The 19,184-nt window shown below is 44.1% G+C and overlaps 1 protein-coding gene across 1 annotated transcript in view; it reads left to right on the top strand.

Moving 5' to 3' along the window:
- Acoxl (acyl-CoA oxidase like) overlaps nt 1-19,184 on the top strand; it is a 296,568-nt gene that overhangs the window by 198,878 nt on the left and 78,506 nt on the right. The window contains exons 14-15 of the mRNA XM_057781242.1: nt 8,962-9,071; nt 15,458-15,569. Of these exons, the coding sequence (XP_057637225.1) occupies nt 8,962-9,071; nt 15,458-15,569 (222 nt within the window). The remainder of the gene's footprint in view (nt 1-8,961; nt 9,072-15,457; nt 15,570-19,184) is intronic.

Raw genomic sequence — 19,184 nt, 5'->3', positions numbered from 1 at the left:
GCATGAAGTACCCTCGGCTCCTCACAGTGGAAGGATCAACTCTCCACCCCATGAGCTTCTGGGCCTGTCATGAACTTGCTGGTGCCACCAGTCCAGCGTACACATGCTGACCTCTCAAGCTCCCTCTGAAGCTCTCAAGAGACAGGTGTGTCTTGCTCATCTCTTTAGTCTGCACCAAACAGAAGCAGTAGATACTGTGCACATAGTAGGTGCTCCGTAAGTGTGGGAGGCTGGAGGACATCATTAACTTTCAGTTCATTTAATCAGGAAGAAACGGAGAATATAAGGTACATTGGGCCCAGACTTAGCTAAAATAACAAAAATCTCATCACTTTCATTCTATTTAAATGTGTGGTTTTTGATGAACCTGAACAATCACTTTCCTCTGCTTAAAATGTCAGGTACATGTTTAAGGGTCAGGAATTACTCAGAATCACACAGGTTGGTGTACACGCTGACTTCAAATCAGTTTGACTCACCTCTCCTCAACTCCCTTCTTCCCCTCTTTTTTTCCTCTTCTCCTCTTAGTGATTTTCCCTCCTCTCACTCCGCCCTGAGGGTTCTGAATGTTCTCCTCTTGCCTTGGTGACCCGGCTCATAAGAGAAGTAGATGGCTATGGTGCCTGATGAAGACTGGCACCTCCTTCTCTTTTCTAACCTTCACACACTGAGGTGGCCCCTGAACTGCCCCTTAGGAGCCTACTGGGCTGCTACCATGCGTAAATTATAGGACACTCTGTTCCATGTGCGTTTTGAATTAGGACAAATGGTGTTTTAGCATATGTGTCATGCATTATTTGGGTGTCTAAATGTTAACAGGAATCCTATATTCTCCATGACATTCCCAACTGAAACTCCTAAGGCCAGGGCTGGCTTTGTGGGGTGAGGCCTAGGCAGTAGCACAGGATCCACAGCAGAAGGACCCCACTTGGTTTTCTGTTTTCTAGTCACCTTCTAGAAGTTAGCAAAAGACACCCCTTTCTTATTTTGTACTTGCATCACTGTTTAGACCTGTGAAGTCACAAGTACTACTGCTTTGTATGACTCCATCACCATACACAGTGCAGACTGAGAGAGGCCCAAGTGAGGCCCGAGTGCGGCCCGGGTGCAGCTCCAGTAAGGCCCCAGTGAGGCGCAAGTGCAGCCTAAGTACATCCCGAGTGCAGCCTGAGCGAGGCCCCAGTGAGGCCCGAGTGTGGCCCTGCAGTGCCTGTCTCTCCCTTCTAGGGTGATTATCTACAAGTTTCTCCTCCGAGTCATATTTTTCTGTTCTCATTGGCTCAAATGTTTCTACCTTGGCAGCAAACCCTCCCTGTTAGACTTTTTAATCCAAGCTCACTGTACCTGGCAGGAATCAGTGAGATCCTTAGCCCGTGGAAATGCAAAGTTGCTTCTAGATGCCTTGAAAAGCAATTTGACCTAAAAAAAATTACTGGTTTTATATAATCGGTGTTCCAGGATGCATGTGATATTTATTATAAATGTGTTCTGATGTCATCTTTCCATACAGTTACTCGCATTTATAGTCTTGAATGTTGGCTACAGATTAGCTTGATTCCTTCTGTAGATGGGGCTTTATATATGTCTGCTCTGTCTGTTCAGTCATTTCCAAGTTTTAAGAAAGGATTCTTGGCTAGATATGCAAGAAAACAGGGCACTCACTCATGTTCAGAACCAGAGAGCGGTGTGAGTTGATGGAAGAAGGTCATTGGTTAAATAATAAAGAAACTGCTTGGCCCTCATAGGTTAGAACATAGGTGGGTGGAGTAAACAGAACAGAATGCTGGGAGGAAGAGGAAGTGAGCTCAGACTTGATAGCTCTCCTCTCTAGAGCAGATGCAGGGCAGCTCCTCTCAGAGACAGACACCGTGCAGCTCATCGCCAGGGCAGATGCGATGAAGCTCCGACCCAGGATGGACGTAGGCTAGAATCTTCCCGGTAAGCACACCTTGGGGTGCTACACAGATTATTAGAAATGGGCTAAATTAATACGTGATAATTAGCCTAGAAGAGGCTAGATATAATGGGCCAAGCAGTGTTTAAAAGAATACAGTTTGTGTGTTGTTATTTCGGGGTATAAGCTAGTCAAGCAGCCGGGAGCTGGGGTGTCAGGAACGCAGCCCACAGTCCTACTACAAAATGGCGCCCGACGTGGTAGCAGCAATTTCTTAGGTCTGCTCTGCTTGCTAGAGGCAAGCAAGTGCTCTCATCTAAGAGAGGCTTCCTGACTCAGCTTTAGCTGCAAAACCCTCAGCTCTTTTAAGAGGTCCTGCCACGAAACACTTAAAACGGTGTTGGTGAAAAGCTGAAGGCATGCTTTTCGGTTTTCAGCAGGAAAAAAGTTGTGCTGTTTTAAAATGCTGGCTTTCTGGTCTGTCCTGCCAGGGCAAACTCTGACTGTTTGAGGCAGGGGGGCCGACTACAGAGAGAGGACTTGAGTATTGTCTGTGGATATAGTGTTACAGCTTGCTTGCTGGCAGGGACCTTGAAACGCCACAGAGTTGTGGTGATAAACATGGCTACAGCCAGTACCTCAGCCATGAGGCTGGAAAGCTAAGGAATGGGCTGGATCCAGCCATCAAAGCCACAGCTTTAAACCTACCCATATTGCTCAGTAATTTAAAGACTCATGTGGTCAGAAAAAGAGAGATATACAGTAAAGAGAGATTCAAAGACAAAGAAAATTTCTAAATGGTTTACAGTCTGTTTAAAAATATATGCAGGCTGAAAGTTAAAGTTCTTTTTTAAAAAAGGAAGAAAGAGAGTAGTTGGGTGTGGTAGTACACACCTTTAATCCCAACACTTGGGAGGCAGAGGGAGATTGACTTCTGTGACTTCAAGGTGTGGTAGCACACGCCTTTAATCCCAGTGCCTAAAAGGCAGAGACAAACAGATCTCTGTGAGTTCAAGGTGTAGTAGCATACACCTTTAATCCCAATGCCTGGGAGGCAGAGACAGGTGGATCTCTGAGAGGTCAAGGACAGCCTGGTCTACAGAATTATTCCAGGTCAAAGATACAGAGAACCTGTCTCAAAAAGTAAAAACAAACAAAATAGAGGTTAAAATAAAGCTGTACAAAGATGGAAAATACACAGAGAATCTTGATACTGTATGCTATTATGCTCTGTTTGAATTGTTTGAATGCTGAGGAAGGAGCAAAAGCTGCTAAAAGATATTTGTTTATAAATGCTACTGAACTAATCCAACATAGATATTTTGAAAATACCTTGACTTCAGAATTTGGATCTAAGGATATGATACTTTGGAAAAGAGATTCTTCTTTTATTTTCACAGAGGATGAGACCCTGTGGATTGTTTCTATTCCAATATGGTATGATAGACCACGCCCTCCTGAAGGATTGCTGTGAACACCTTCAAAAAATTACTTTGCTCAACTACCGACTGAGATGAACCTAGCAGACAGGTTATCCCATAAAAGATCTAATTAACAGTGCCCCCATTCAGCAGGAAGCAGTTTGGAGAGAAATAACTATGTCCATATTCTCAAATATTGTTTATAAATGTTCTTTTACATTTAAAGAGGGATATGATATAGGTATGAATAATTTGCATTGATATGGATTTTGCTTTAGTGATTTAAATTTAAGGTCAATTTTGTTATATGTATATGTATTTCTGATCTTGATTAAGGTATTGTGATTGTGTAGTTCATGTAAAAATGTAATGTATATAGGTTGTTAATAGATAATCATCTATAATAGTCAAGTTTGTAGTCATGTTAGTTAGATTTTCTAGATGTACATAGATATATTTTAGATAGACATTCTTCATATCTTTCAAAGACTACGGAATATGCTATTTAATGTTTTAATAACTTAGGACTTTTCATGACAATGAGACACTCTGCTCCTGGCAGCACCAATCTACTTCAAGAGGAAGATGGGCATCGAAGAGGCTACTTAAGGAGTTTGATAGCCATTTGGGCAAGAAACTACTCTTGCCTGGACTGTTGCATGAATTGGACACAAAGAACCCGCAGAGAGAGGACTGCTGAACTTGCCTAAAGATGAGATGATCTTTCGGGGTTCCTGGTTCATAAAGGAGTCTGCGAGACATTCTGCAGGACACAGCAGATAGTGACTGAACTGCCTTTGAAATTTCCTGCTTCATGGAAATGTCTCTGGATACTATGGACCTGTGGTCCGAAGATGGATGCCCCAACGGTACAGAGGAACTTTGGGTGACTGTCCAGGCAGCGAGATGTCTCTGTGATTTCTAGAGTTTTGTAACTTGCTTACTTCTCATTTACTTGGGTAATATTATATCCTTCTGGAGTCTTTGATGGAGTTGAAGAATAGATAGATAGTTATAGTTTTCCTTAGTTATAATAAAGATAAAATAGATGTAAATATTGTAACTGTAATTCTTACTTGATAACTGTTTTGTTATATGTAATTTTGCTATGTTAAAGTTAAAGCCTTCCTTTTTTTGTTTAAACAGAAAAAGGGGAAATGATGGAAGAAGGTCATTGGTTAAATAATAAAGAAACTGCTTGGCCCTCATAGGTTAGAACATAGGTGGGTGGAGTAAACAGAACAGAATGCTGGGAGGAAGAGGAAGTGAGCTCAGACTTGATAGCTCTCCTCTCTAGAGCAGATGCAGGGCAGCTCCTCTCAGAGACAGACGCAATGCAGCTCATCGCCAGGGCAGATGCGATGAAGCTCCAACCCAGGATGGACGTAGGCTAGAATCTTCTCGGTAAGCGCACCTTGGGGTGCTACACAGATTATTAGAAATGGGCTAAATTAATACGTGATAATTAGCCTAGAAGAGGCTAGATATAATGGGCCAAGCAGTGTTTAAAAGAATACAGTTTGTGTGTCATTATTTTGGGGCATAAGCTAGCCAAGCAGCCGGGAGCTGGGGTGGCAGGAATGCAGCCTGCAGCTCCCACTACAGTGAGTGGCCTCAGACATAATCCCCAGACAGAAACTGTATCACAACCTTCCTTGAGGAGATTTTGATATAAGGACAACAGCAGACCTGGAGAAAGATGTAACCACTTGCATTAAAATTTTCATTTTATAAAGAATATATTTTAAACCAGACAGTGATGGTGCACACCCTTAATCCCAGCACTTGGGAGGCAGGGGGATCCCTATGAGTTCCAGGACAGCCTGGTCCACAGAATGAGTTTCAAGACAGCCAGAGCTACACAGAGAGACCCTGTCTCGATAAACAGACAAACAAAAGACAAAAAAGAGAGAAAGAAAAGGATATATATATATATATATATATATATATATAGTAATGAAATCTCTAATGTAATAAAAATCCCGGTGAATAAATGGGCTGCAGTTTCCTGTCTTGAGAAGCACTATTGTCACAGATGAGGTCACTTTCCTCAATGTCTCCGTACTGCTTTACTTTTGTAACTTCTTGTGAATCTGTGATGGTTTTAAAACGGGAAGCTGCAAAAATAGTGGGAATACGATAAAAATATAAAGTGTAGTCTATTACAGTCTATTCAGGGACAGGTTTCACAGGTGGAAATACCCAGCTTGGCTTCAGGCTCAGCTCAGGCCTCTGACCTGGCTTGGCCTTGTTTGTTATTTTGTCCGATAAAGTATTGAACCTAGAGCCCCTGAATCTCAGTGACTGAGAGCTTCTATCACTAGTCTGGGGGATCATTCTACTAAATTAGATTTAAGAACTATCTGGAAGATTATCAAAACACACCTGGGTATGCCTATGAGGATTATCCAGGAGGGAAGACCCTTGACTGTACCATCCAGTCAGCCTGGAGCCCAGCTGGAATGACCAGGGGACAGGAGAAAGTCAGTTAGTGGGCTCCTCTCTGCCTCTGCTCTCTGACCACCATGATGCCTGGGGCTCTGCCCCTCTATGCCCTCCGTGCAGCTCTGCCCCTCTATGCCCTCCGTGCAGCTCTGCCCCTCTATGCCCTCCGTGCAGCTCTGCCCCTCTGTGCCCTCCGTGCTGTGAAACTGTGAGCCCAAGCAGACCTCCCATTGCGGTGTGGCTGGGTATTTGCAGAGTGACAAGGAAGTCTGCTTATACCTGAGTCTCACCACGGAGCCATCAGTTGTGCAAAATAACCCATTTGGAAAGCATATTGGTTTGTCTCCTGGCCTAGAAAAGGAGTAGAGACCCACAAGTGGATTATCTGCTTCTGTGGTGCTAGCCAGGGGGCAGTTTTTCTCGTCTCTCTTAAATTTAGCAGGAGGAAGTTGATTATTATATCATCCCAATTTAAGTCACTTAAATCAGAAAGATTCAGCAGTGACAGAGTTAGAGGGTGTCACTAAGGGACTGGAGAGAGGTGGTGAAGTTAGGACGGGAATGTGCCCATTCACTTCGCTCAGTCAAGAGAGAACTTGAATCCAGTGGCTTTGGGACGCTTCAGTTTGTTGTTCCTTGTCTGCTGGTGAAGAACAAACACATCTGCCCTCCTGATACCTGCATTCTAGGCAGCAGGGAGACCACAGCCGCCAGCATTGCTTTGTTCTGAGGTGGGGCAGTAGTAAATCCAGGGAAAACTGTAGTGGGCAGGAATCAGAAACAGCCAGTGTGTAACAGCTGGAATGATGTTGCTTTTGGAACTAGAGGGAGATCAAGTTGGAACAATCATAAATTAAACAGAACAAAACCTGCAAATGTTAGTCCTCATAAGACAGCGGTGAACCTTGAGCTTGACTGCTGGGTCGTTTTAATTCCACTTCCACTTAGAGTTGGTTGTTTCTCTCGCTATTGGCAATGTTTGGTTTTCACACTTATTTTATATAGCTGTAGCTGTCATAAAAATACTCATGTTACTTGACCTCCCATATTTCATTTCACCCTCTCTATCCTAAGATAAAAACCTTTGACCATGTGGTCCGTCTAAAGATAGAACTTATTTTTGAAAATATTTATTTTTATTTTATGTGTATAAGTGTTTTGCCTGTATGTATGTCTGTGCACCCATGGAGGCCAAAAGAGGGCGTCCAATCCCCTGGAACTGGAGTTACAGAACGTTGTGACCTGCCAGTTGAGTACTGGGAATCAAACCTGTGTCCCCTGGAAGTCAGTGTACTTAACTTCTGAGCCATCTCTCTGGCCCCTAAAGACATAAATTAGAAACTTCAAGACATAGCAATGCCTGCGTTTCTACAGAGAATTGCCAGGACAGCCTCAAATGCTGACTACAACTGAGGCTTAAGCCCCAGGTACAGCTGGGAGTATTGCAGAGTGCCATCAGTAGGGAAGGAGAGAATGGCTGTGTCACTGTGTGCTGACCTAGAGTCTGGCCCCAGAGAACCCAACAGCTTTGCTGTACTCGAGTCAGATTCCAGGCTCCTACCAGTGTTTGAACATGGCCTGTGGTAGAACATGGCAGGCAGTGTAGTCCCCTGCTGGATGAGATTGTCCCCTGCACTGCACACCTGGTCTCACGCAACAGTGCTAACAAAGTTCCTGCAGGAAAGAAAAATATAATAAAGAAAGAAAGACAAAAGCTCTGAGAGCTTCCAGCATCTCTCCCTTGAGCAATGTGGCTTTCTCTAAGAGCCCTGTGTTCATTTGCGTGAAGATGTAGTTTCTGTGACCAAAAAAGACAAGTGCTGTCTGAATGTGTTGATATAAGGGTTAAGTACTGGGGTGCCAGTTCAATGGGCAAAATGCCTGCTGGGTAGGCATGAAGGACCTGGGTCAGATCCCCAGCACCCATGTAAAAGTTGGGTGTGACTGTGTGTATGTGTGTATCTTTAACCCTAGCACTCAGGGAATGGATACAGGCAGACCCCAGGAGCTCCCACCTCCAACCTAGCCAAAATGTTAAGTTCCAGGTTCGACCAGGAAACCTGTGGAAAAAGAAAAAAAAAAAAGCCAAAGGTTGGGCAATGGATAGGAAACCTGACATTTACTTTGGGCCTCCACACTCCCACTCATGGGTGAATGTGCCTACTCACACGTACGCTCGCACACATACACACACACACACAGAAAGAGAGAGAGAGAGAAAGAGAAAGAGAGAGAATATGCATGCTATTGCAAAATAATGAGGAAAATTTTCTAGAATTGAAGGCTGAGAAAAGGTGAATCTGCACCCCTTGGCTTTGTGCCTTGACAACCGTTTGTTAGTGTGGGACTGTAGTCACCATGCATCCTGAGCTTAGGCAGTGTGGTTCAAGGTTTGACTGGTTCTACTTGGACTCATTATTCCTGTACGGGCTGTGGTCAGTGGCAGGTTGAGCCAAGTTACACCACTCACGCATGGAGTTCTAGCTGTGCACTGTCAGCTAGGCCTCCTTTGTGGCTGACCCACAGATATCTCTGAACGGATCTGCAACAGTATTCAGTGTCTTGAAACAAAATTCTAACTTTAAAGTCATGGGAGGGGTAGATATTGATAAATTGGTGGATAATGACAGACTGCTTCGTTTGCAGGGTTTTTTTGGGGGGATGGGTGGGTGTGAGATATGGTTTCTCTGTGTAGCCTTGGCTGTCCTGGAGCGAATTCTATAGATCAGGCAGACCTCGAATTCATAGAGATCCACCTACCTCTGCCTCCTGAGCACTGGGATTAAAGGGGTACACCACCACTGCCTAGCATATTTTAATAGTATTCTCTAAAGTTGTAATCAACCAGAGAAGGTCAAAGGCAGAAAAGGGAACAGAGATGTCTGGGCCATTGGAAGCAGATTTCACGTGATACATCGACTAAGATGGCTGGTCCCAAGGCTAGTGTGGGAGGCTGGCAGAAGCCAAGGGAGAGAGAGCAGTTCTCCAGAGTTACGACTCAACCATGGGATGGGAGCAGAGTGGTCTGGTAAATGCCACATATCTACCATGGGCTATGGAGGCCCCCAGAAGAATGGGGTCTTAGATTTCTTTCTTTCCAAAGAGCTTGCAGGTGGACTTATTCTGACTGCTGTGTTTGAGGACATGGATAGGCCGTACACTTGTGAGACATGGCTGACGCAGGATTAACTTTCTGTGCAGGTCGTGGCCCGGGAACTGCTGGCCCAGTACAACAGGCAGTATAAGAAGAACCCAATCTTGGGGCTGATCCAGAACTGGACTGCAACTGCCAGTGACAGGCTGAGAACCAGGTACACATCGCCCAACATAGTGTCCTTAGCTCCGTAAGGGTTTTACTCCGGGTCTGTTGATAGAGCCTTGGCATGGGCCACCTTGCTCCTGCTTGACAAGTTTAGTATCTGATGTTTGCAAACGCAGTAGGGAACATGTGAAATGGAGGCTTTTGTGTCTACTGCCCAACTTAAGACCTAAACTATTTCTGGTTCTGCTCTTTCTCCCAAATTCCTTCTTTAATTTTTATTCTCTGAGCTTCAATCTTAAAACTTCCCAAGGCAGGCTCTTATTTACACTTTACAGGTGGAGAAACTGAGGTGAAGAAGTCAAGTATTTTTCTCAAAGTTACGTGGAGTATGGGTGGCAGGGCTAAGATCTGACCCCAGCTAGTCCGGCTTGGGGAATCTATGGCTGGGTAGTTTTTATTTATTTTTAGTACATTGACTGTAACTGGAAAGACACGATCTCTGATGTATTCCATAGCTTTCTGTTTTCTCCTGAGATTTTGCTTTTATGGTTTACCTAAGCTATCTATCTATCAGGCAGCTTCATTGCAACATGTTGTAATAGTTCTACATGTATACTTTTTGTTTTGTTTTGTTTTGTTTTGTTTTTTGGTTTTTTGAGACAGGGTTTCTCTGTATAGCCCTAGCTGTCCTGGAACAAGCTCTTGTAGACCAGGTTGGCTTCGAATTTGCCTGCCTCTGCCTCCTGAGTACTAAGATTTAAGGCGTGCACCACCACTGTCTGGCTACATGTCACAATCTGACTGTCTTACTCAGTCTGCACCTTTGATGGTCATGGAGTTGCGTTCAGTATTTTGGTATTTTGTACAAATTAGTGAAACACCTTGCTTGTGTTTTCTGGGACATAGGGAGAAATCAGCTTTGGGAAACTTCTTCACAGCTGGGAGCAAATCATCCCCAGTTTTGTTTCTTTTCTGGATAACGTAGCAGGACGCGTTTCTGTCATGGGAGCATGGCATGCTCAGCATGCAAACTGGTACCCTCTGCAAACTGTCCAGGGTAGAATTGAGATGTGCCAAGGCAGTATTCCAAATAGAAGTATTTGGAAAGTGCTAGCCCATTTGTGTTTTTGTCTACTTATTAACCTCTGGTGGTTTCAGTGAGAACACCCCATAGGCTCATGTATTTGACTACTTGGTCCCGGGCTGGTGGACTTGTTTGGGAAGGATTAGGAGGTATGGCCTTGTTGGAGGAGGAGTGTCATTGGGGATGGGCTTTGAGGTTTCAGAAGCCCATGCCATTCTTAGTTAGCTCTCTCTGCCTGGGAGTTGTGTCCTAAGATGTAAGCTTTTAGCTACTACTCCAGCACCGTGCCAGCCTGCCTGCTGCCATACTTCCTACCATGATGGTCCTGGACTCTAGACCCCTGAAACTGTAAGCCCCAAATAAAACCTTTCTTCTGTAAGTTGTCTCAGTCATGGTGCCTCGTCAGAAATAGAAAAGGAACTAAAACAACCTCTAGAACAGTTTTCTGTCTTACACAGCCAGGATTTACTCATTCTATATGTTGGTACTTTTTCACTTAAATCCCACACTTTGGTTTTTCTGCTGAGGCAAGCTATTGCCACCAACACATTTCCGGTTTTCCCTGTGCACTGGACAAGGCTCTGGTGTAACAAAGCAGTAGCTAGACTCTGCTCCCATGGGACTCAGACTCCAGTACGCAGGATGAATCCACTCTTAGTGATAATGTTCAGGGGAAGTACACAGGATCAGGTGGGGACATGCGGAAAGAAGGGATGAGTGCTCCTTGATTCTATGAAGTTCCTCCAAGCAGGAAGCCATCGTGAGGTTACCCAAGGCTGTCCTTCATTTGGACTGTATAGGGAGCAGGCATGGTTCAGAGACTTCATGAGACTGGCATGGGGAGTACAGATGTGGCTTTGCAAGGGAGTGCCCTGGATTGTACTGGGTTGTCCCAGGAAGTTCTGCCTTGTGCCCTCCTGCAGGTGGCCTGCCACTGTTACCCTCTCTACTCATATCAGTCTAGGAAGCCTCTGGATATTGAGGAGAGCCAAGATTTTGCCTCACAGTGAAGCATTATCTATATCAGATTATAAAACTTGTCAGATATGCAACAAGATTTGAAGGATCTGAGGGTAGAGATTCATGTACTCACCTTCCATGAAGAGGCTCCCATGGAAATTATACTATGAACATGCTACTTATTGCTCACGCTAAATCCCCACCACATATACACAGTCCTGCGTCACTCGACAACAGGGATGAGTTCCGAGAAGTGAGGCCTCAGGATGTTTCGTAGTGGGAACATCACGGAATGTATATCACAAATCTGGACAGTATAGATCAGTGTTCAGCTTGAACTCTTGGTGAAATCACAGGACACAGTACTGCCACGCGTGTACCAGGCCATCACCGATGGAACATGGCAAACTATAAGAGTAAAGATTTTAACAACTCTTTTTACATTATATGCTAAAATAATGTTAAAGTAGTAAATACACAAAAGTCTAACATAGTTATTATCATTATATAGCACTACATTTTATATCTATCTGCTGGTGTTCTTTTATATGCCTTTGCTGTACTTTTATACGGCTGACAGGCAGCATGGTAAAGCTGTCTGGAGCAGCATCTGCAGGAGCACACAAGTCCTGGGTGTGTGCTCTGACCTCTTTTCCTTTCTTTCTTTTTTATGTTAAGATAGGGTTTCTCTGTGTAGCCCTAGTTGTCCCAGAACATTCTTGGCAACCCAGACTAGCCTCAAACCGAGAGATCCGCCTTCCTCTGCCTCCTGAGTTCTGGGGTTAAAGTCATGTGCCACCATACCTGGCTCTTGTGTTATGATTTTATGCTTGGCCATGTTACCACTAAACAGTGGTAAGTTTTCAGTTCCCTTGTGAGCTTGTGGGATCGTTATCATACAGTCAGAACATTGTTAAAGGGAATCCACGGATGACGTCACTGGTTAGCCATCTCCTTTCTGTGCATTTTAAAGTAAACTACAGATGTTAGCACACTTTGAAAGAGCATTGTTTACTCAAGTTCAACCTGTGGGGACAATTCCTTTTCCTCTTATTTGGAACTTTCTTATGATACCCCTCTCATGTTTTAAATGTACACTTGTTGAGTTTTGGCAAATACATGCAGAATATTCTGATATTTTTCTGCCAAAGACTAGAGTTTCCCATTCTAGCATTTCATAGAAATGGAACATACCAACTCTACTCTTTTGTGGCTGCCTCAATAATCCAATATAATGCTTTTTGAGATTTACTCATGGTGTCCCATGTATTACTTCTTCCCCTTTTATTACTTAGTGTTTTTTTTTATGGGTTTGCTATGATTTGTTTCCATTCTCATATAACAGATAGACACCTGGGATGTTTCTAGCTTTTCAGTCCAATGAGCAGGACAGCTATGAATATTCTTATAGAAGCCTTTTATGAGTGTTCCTCTTGATTTCTCTCGGGCATGTAGGAGACATGGAATTGCTAGGTCATAGCGCATATGCTTATTTTATGGGAAGCTGTGAGAGGTTTCCAGAGAGGGTTTGGCTATTTGACACTTTCATGGGTAGGTATAAGCATTCTGGCTTCTCTGTGTCCTTGGCAACATTTGACACAGAGTATTTAATTTTGGACAGACTTCTGGGTGTTGCAAGCTGTTTCTCTCTCGATTTCCTTTGCATTTCTCTGAGGACCAATGATGCACATTTGCATTTAATCTAGTTTTGATTCTACAGTCATTCTGACTCCCTTGTAAAACAGGCAGTTATCCGAGAGACCCCTTTCAGCAGTGGTCCAGGTTTCAAGGGTTTCTACTTTGGGTGACTCCTTTGGGTTCACAGAGAACACAGATGTGTGACTGAGGTCCTGCACACACAGTGCACAGACTTGAGAGAATAGACATTGACCTGTGGTAAGCATCCCAAGATACAATGGCAGTTTCCAACATAAACATTCACGGCTCTGGGTTTCATAGACTAGCTCCTGGATGAATAAGACACGTTTTAAAAAATAAAATGTGAGTTCTTTGTATCTTTTTAAAAATATTTATTTATTATGTATACAATATTCTGTCTGTGTGTATGCCTGCAGGTTAGAAGAGGGCACCAGACCCCATTACAGATCCACCATGTGGTTGCTGGGAATTGAACTCAGGACCTTTGGAAGAGCAGGCAATGCTCTTAACCTCTGAACCATCTCTCCAGCCCCGTTCTTTGTATCTTTTATGAACTAGGCTGAGTCAGGAACTTGGCTTTCTGACGCTAGGTTCAGAATGAGCATTGATATATAATTGAGATTTCCCCGGAAAGGGGTGTGTAAGCACCCCCTCTCCTTCTGTCTCTATGAGAGATAACTTCTCAGTCAGCACTTTGCTATTCTGGCTCATGAAGGATGCTCTTCTGCTTACAATGAACAGTAGTGACTTGGGTTTTAAGGGTTAATTAGTGGGAATCTGACTTGTTGGGTCTTAAAATCACTCACTTTACCAGGATGCATGGCAGGGGAAGTGAGCTATGGGCAAACCTTAGTATGAATTCACTTCATACATACTGGTCAGTTTTCAGTCAACTTGCCATAACCTAGAGTCATATGAGAAGGGTAAAACCCATTTGAAAAAATGCCCCCATCAGATTGGCCTGTGGGCAAGTCTTTGGGTGATTTTCGTGATTAATGGTTGATGTGTGAGGGGATGGTGCCACCTGTAGACACATGGTCTTGGCCTGAGCAAGCTATGAGGAGCAAGCCAGTAAGCAATGTTCCTTCATTGCCTCTTCTTCAGTTCCTGCCTCCAGGTTCCTGCCTTGAGTTCCTTCCCTGACTGCCCTTAGTGATGGAGAATGAGCAAGGAATATAAGCCAAATCAATGCCTGCCCCCCAAATTGGTTTGGGTCAGCGTTCTATCATCGCAACAGAGAAGCAAGCCAGTAGAACACACATTTGTGAAAATATTATTTAAGATTTACTTGGGAATGTGTGTGTGTGTGTGCGCGCGCGCACATATCCTAGCATGTGTGTGGAGGTCAGAGGAGACATAGAGGTGTCTGTTCCCTTATTCCACTGTGTGGGTCCCAGGGATTGAACTCGGGTCATCAGGTTTGACAGGCAGCACCTTTTCTTGCAGGGCCATCTCACTGGCACCCCTGTCCCTTGTGGTCTAGGTTATCGGGAGGTTCATGGAGAAGAAACACAAAAGGAGCACCAAGTCAGGCGTGGGTGAGGAAAAACCCAGGGCAGGGGCCATTTTGCCTATTGGTCTTCAAATCTATTGATGCTCCCATGCCTCAGTTTCCCCTTTAGTCAAATGGGGACACTATCAATGGCTGCCTCACGAGGGAAAGCTAATCTATTTACTCTGGGCTTGCCTATAGCCCCGTGGGACACCTATTCCCTCCAACATTGGTATACCCCAAAATAAAACTCACCAAGTCTAGGTGTTCTCTCTGGGACATCCAGCAGGTGACTGCATCCTCCTGAGTCAGTTTCCTGAACAATATGTTAATTATGATGGTATCTGCATGCTAGATAATAATGACTCAATAGAGATAATGCTCAATAAGAACTCAACACTAAATACTAGTAACTCAAAAATATTGGAAGTTGTCATAACCTTCACTTGATGGGAATTGTATAATGTTAATAAAGAAAAGCTTCACATACAATATTGACTCTTGTTTAAAATGCCATAGTCAGTAAGAAAAGCAGGACACCATATTGCTTCTAGACTGCGAGGGTAAATATGTAGAATAAACGGGAGCCAAGCACCTGCCAGGAAGTACTGCAAGAAGCACATACATGCCAATGGGAGGTGGGAGGGAGGTGCATGTTCATAATGCCTGCCTACAGGAAGAAAGTGCTTTTGGTTTTTAAACATACATTGTTATCATAGTAATCATCATCATCATTAGTGTGTGTGTGTGTGTGTGTGTGTGTGTGTGTGTGTGTGTGTGTATGTATGTATGTACATGGGCCACGGTGTATGCATGGAGGTTAGAGAACAACTTTTGGATGCTGATTTTTCTTCCACTGCGGAATACAAGGGTTGAAGTCATTAGGTTTGTGTGTTGTTTTGCTCACTGAGATATCTGTCTGGCACTTTTATTTTTTAAAATATTTTTTAAAAATTACATATATGTGTGTGTGGGTGGGTGGGTGCGCATTTATACACATGAGTGCAGGTACCTGCAGAGGCCAGGGCATTGGAGGCACAGGCAGTTGTGAGCTGTGATGTGAGCACTGGGAACCGAACTCCCCGTAAGGGCAGGGTGTGTGCGTTCTTAACCACTCCCTGGTGAGCCATCTCTCCTGCTCTCACTACTCCTTATAAGTCCTCCTTGAGGAGCTCTTGAAAGTGACTTTGTTTGAAAAACCAAACTGACAGCAATGTTCTCTGTGCTGCTTCCTCTCCAGTTTCCTGGCATTTAACACTGACACAGTGGGCCATCTCACCTTTCTGCTAAAAGCAGTGGATTTTCGAGAAAGGGTTCTTCAGCGGAGTTTGGTGTCCAGGATTTACCATAAGGTAAAGCTACTGTTACATCTTTTTCCTTCTGATGAGTCTGCAAGGCGTAGCTGACTCCATGCTGACTTTAACAGGGGATGACTCTGCATACTTAGAAGCTTGGGGAAGTGGTCAGGGCTCTTCAGGCTGCCTTCCAGGGCAGCCTTGCCTGCTCTGAAAGCATGACACTACTGTTTAACCCGTTGTGTCCTGTTCTGGAATCCCACTGGTAAGCGTCACTTGGCACCATGGCAGGGGCAGAGTGTCGTGCTTTTCATTGGAAATGTAATGTTCAGATGTAGAGTGAATATGTTGTCCTCTGGAGAAAATGTGTCCATTGAACATATGTAAAATTAGCAATGTGTACCTGCGGTGCACTGTATTTCCTGTTGAGGAATCCATGGATTTCTGTGAAAACATAATTCAACATGTGGGGACATGGCTCAGTTCTTAAAGTGGTTACCACACAAGCACGAGGACCTAAGTTTGTGTGGCTAGTACCCTCCCATGCACACACAAAGCTGAGGGTGATAGCACATGCTTGTATTCCCAGGACTGGAGAGATGGAAGCAAGAGTTTCCCTGGGGTTTGCTAGTCAGTGAGTTCCTTGTTCAATGAGAGACCATGTCTCAAACATAAGAGAATGGAAAAGAGAAAGGGTTGAGGAAAACAGCTCATGTTGACTTCTGATTTCCACACGCATGTGTACACACCTTTGTGGTTATCCACTCACCCACACAGGCCTACATACAGGTACCCACTCACAAACAAACACATATGAAAAATATATATAGCTTCATTGATAGCTATCAAGAGGAAATAGTTGTCATGCACAGTGCCAGAGGGTTGGTTTGACGAAACACTCCAGCTCTGCGTGTTTCATCCTTTGGTCCAAGGCAATCAGTCAACGAGATCCCAGAAAGCTTCACTCATCCTTTCTTGATCCTGAGTCAGTGCTCAGGGCTGAAGAACCAGGCTACGGAGAGTGGCTCTTCTTCCGTACTGGAACTAGATGCTCAGAGGACCAGACCTGAGTCCCTAGAACTCTCTTTCGGTTCACCTCTTCTTATATCAATTACATAGTGATGTCACCTCATCCCACACAAAGGAGCCAGGAATATAGAGGGCGCAGTGTGTATAGAGACAGGCATTCTCTCAGGAAATACGCTGAAGGCAGAGGATTCCTGGAAACACATGAGCAGTTAAGACTCACGCTTATGAAACAGAGCCACGTTGGGTAAGAACTCATAGGAAGCTGGGCTCAGGGGTGAGCACGGTCCATCTTCCAGTCAGAGATATGAGGTGATGCTCTGCCGACCACAATGGCACAGTCAAGCGATTTACACCACTCTGCACACCCTGGCCTTTTCATAATGGAGACAGCTGCAGAGTGGGAAGTCTATAACCCAGGGCAAAGATGCATCCCAGGGAACGGAGGACATTCAACTTGCAAAGCATCTTCTAGACACTGTAGAAGAAAAGGTGGGAGATGAAATTGCAAAAGAGGAAAAAGATTATAACAATCCAACCAGTGGGAAATCCCAAAATGCCACAACAAAGGGAGCCACAGTAATAATCACAGACATAATGGAACAATACTTCCTTTGTATTTAAAAAACGTGTTCATGGCTGGAAAACCCGTACGTATAGCCTGCATGTTAGTTGCTTTTCTGACTGCCTTAGAAAATACCTGACAAAAATAGCTGAAAGAAGGGTTTGCTTTGGCTCTCAGTTTGAGGGTGCTTATCCATCACCGCAGTGGAGGCATGGCCGCCGGAGCTCGAGTCAGCCAGCCACATGTGCCTACAGTGAGTGCATGGCTCCCTCCCTCCCTTTATATCCAGCCCAGCCCTTGGGATCATACTGCCTGCGTTCAGGGTAGACCTTTCTCAGTTAGCCCTTTCTAGAAATACCCTCCTAGATGCACATGCAGGTGTGTCTTTCACGGTGATTCTGCTGCTCTTATTTCTATTCCCCACATAGTATAGATGCTCTAAGACTTGCTAAGCATTCAGAAATATTTTCTGTTTACAGTTCTTCTCTGCCGGGGGAGAAGTAATCGTTTTCATTAGTGTCTAGTCTGATTGCGAGAGAATAAAACTTTCACACATGCGAGTGTGTTTTCCAAACATCAAATAAACACTAGACAAAGGATGTGCTGAAAAAACTGGAGAGGGCTCTAGAGCCCGACAGCTAACATTCGTTGCTGCCAAACTTCAGCGTCCTCTTCTGTAATTTAGAATAATAAGGCCGCGTACAATGCAAATGCGCTGCCTGCTGGAATACCACTGGATATGCAAAGCAGCCGCGGAAGCTCTAACTCTTGCATTCATGTTAATTTCCCAAGTTTCTATCGTCCTGTAACCTGTTTATAGACAATATGATTAAATATTCATAGCACACAGAAGTTTCAAGGGCTAATTAGAAAAGAGACCGTGAGGATTACCAAGCTTCTGCCTCGGGGAAAGTCCACATCTAGTTTTCGCCTGAGGCGAAATTAAGACAAAACCTATAAGGTCAGTAGAAAGAATACGGACATCTATTATTTTAGTTTTTAGTTTTCACTCATCAGCTGGCTGCGAGTGGGCTTGTGTTTGCTTCCATAAATGAGTTGGATATTGTAATAAAATGATTCTTATCAGCAGTTTGGACATCTAACCTAAGCAGAGCTGGGTCAATGGTCTTTGACTAGTGGTCAAAGAAGGGAAAATTCATCTAGCATCCACAATTTTCCTGAAAACAGCTGGAATATTTGGCTCAGAGTTTTTCAGATGAAAAGGCAAAGCCTTGAGAGTTTCAGGAATCTGCGTGTCTTCCTAGTTCTTTGGTAAAACTTTGACTTTATTTCCTCAAAAGCACATTCCATTAGAGCCATGCGTAGCCAACCTTCTCAGTGCTTTGGACAGCCACTCTACCCCGAACCTGTAGTAACAAGTGGGTCCCACAGCAGATCCAGCCTGTGCAATCACTTGACAATGTGTTTCTCTGCCCAGAGTGGTCAGGGTTTCACTTCGGAGTCCCAGGGAAGCTTTTCTGCTTTGCTAGTGACATTGGAGAGCACTGATCCCCTGAGCTCCCATACGGGTTCATTTCTTCAGTTTTCCAAACTTGGGGTGCAAGGGCTGTTCATAGTTGCTGCCTCAGTTCCCCACGGGTAGGAGAAAATAGAAACCAGTGAGCATAGCTTGTCACATTGAGAATATCACGTCACGAAAAGCTGATGAAGCTCTGTGGACAAGAAGATGGAGCGTCAGTAATTGGTATGTTTGAAAAAACGACTTCGCTTGCAAAGGTACATTACAGAAACTGAATGGGTGGTGGGGTGAGAATGTGGTAAGTCTGGACTTAGTTCACGGACTGTCTCTCATCACTGGTAGCATTCTCTCGCATTAGATGTATCTCTTTACCTTATTTTTTGTTGTTTCTTTAGTTTTTAAGAATTTTGTAGATATGTATAATATATTTGCATTGTTTTCATCCATCCTTTCACCCCCTCTATCTCTGCCTTCCCCCTTCCTCTTATATCTATGACTTATATCTGTAACATAGCTATGGTTGTTACATAGATGTAACAATATGTTTACTGCTGACCACTGGGACCAGATAACCTATCAGATGACGCATGCTGGAGAAAAC

This window comes from Chionomys nivalis, chromosome 9 (genome assembly GCF_950005125.1).
Source record: "Chionomys nivalis chromosome 9, mChiNiv1.1, whole genome shotgun sequence".
Classification (NCBI taxonomy): Eukaryota; Metazoa; Chordata; class Mammalia; order Rodentia; family Cricetidae; genus Chionomys; species Chionomys nivalis.
The sequence above is the reverse complement of the archived record's forward strand: the minus strand, read 5'-3'. Positions and strand labels throughout refer to the sequence as shown.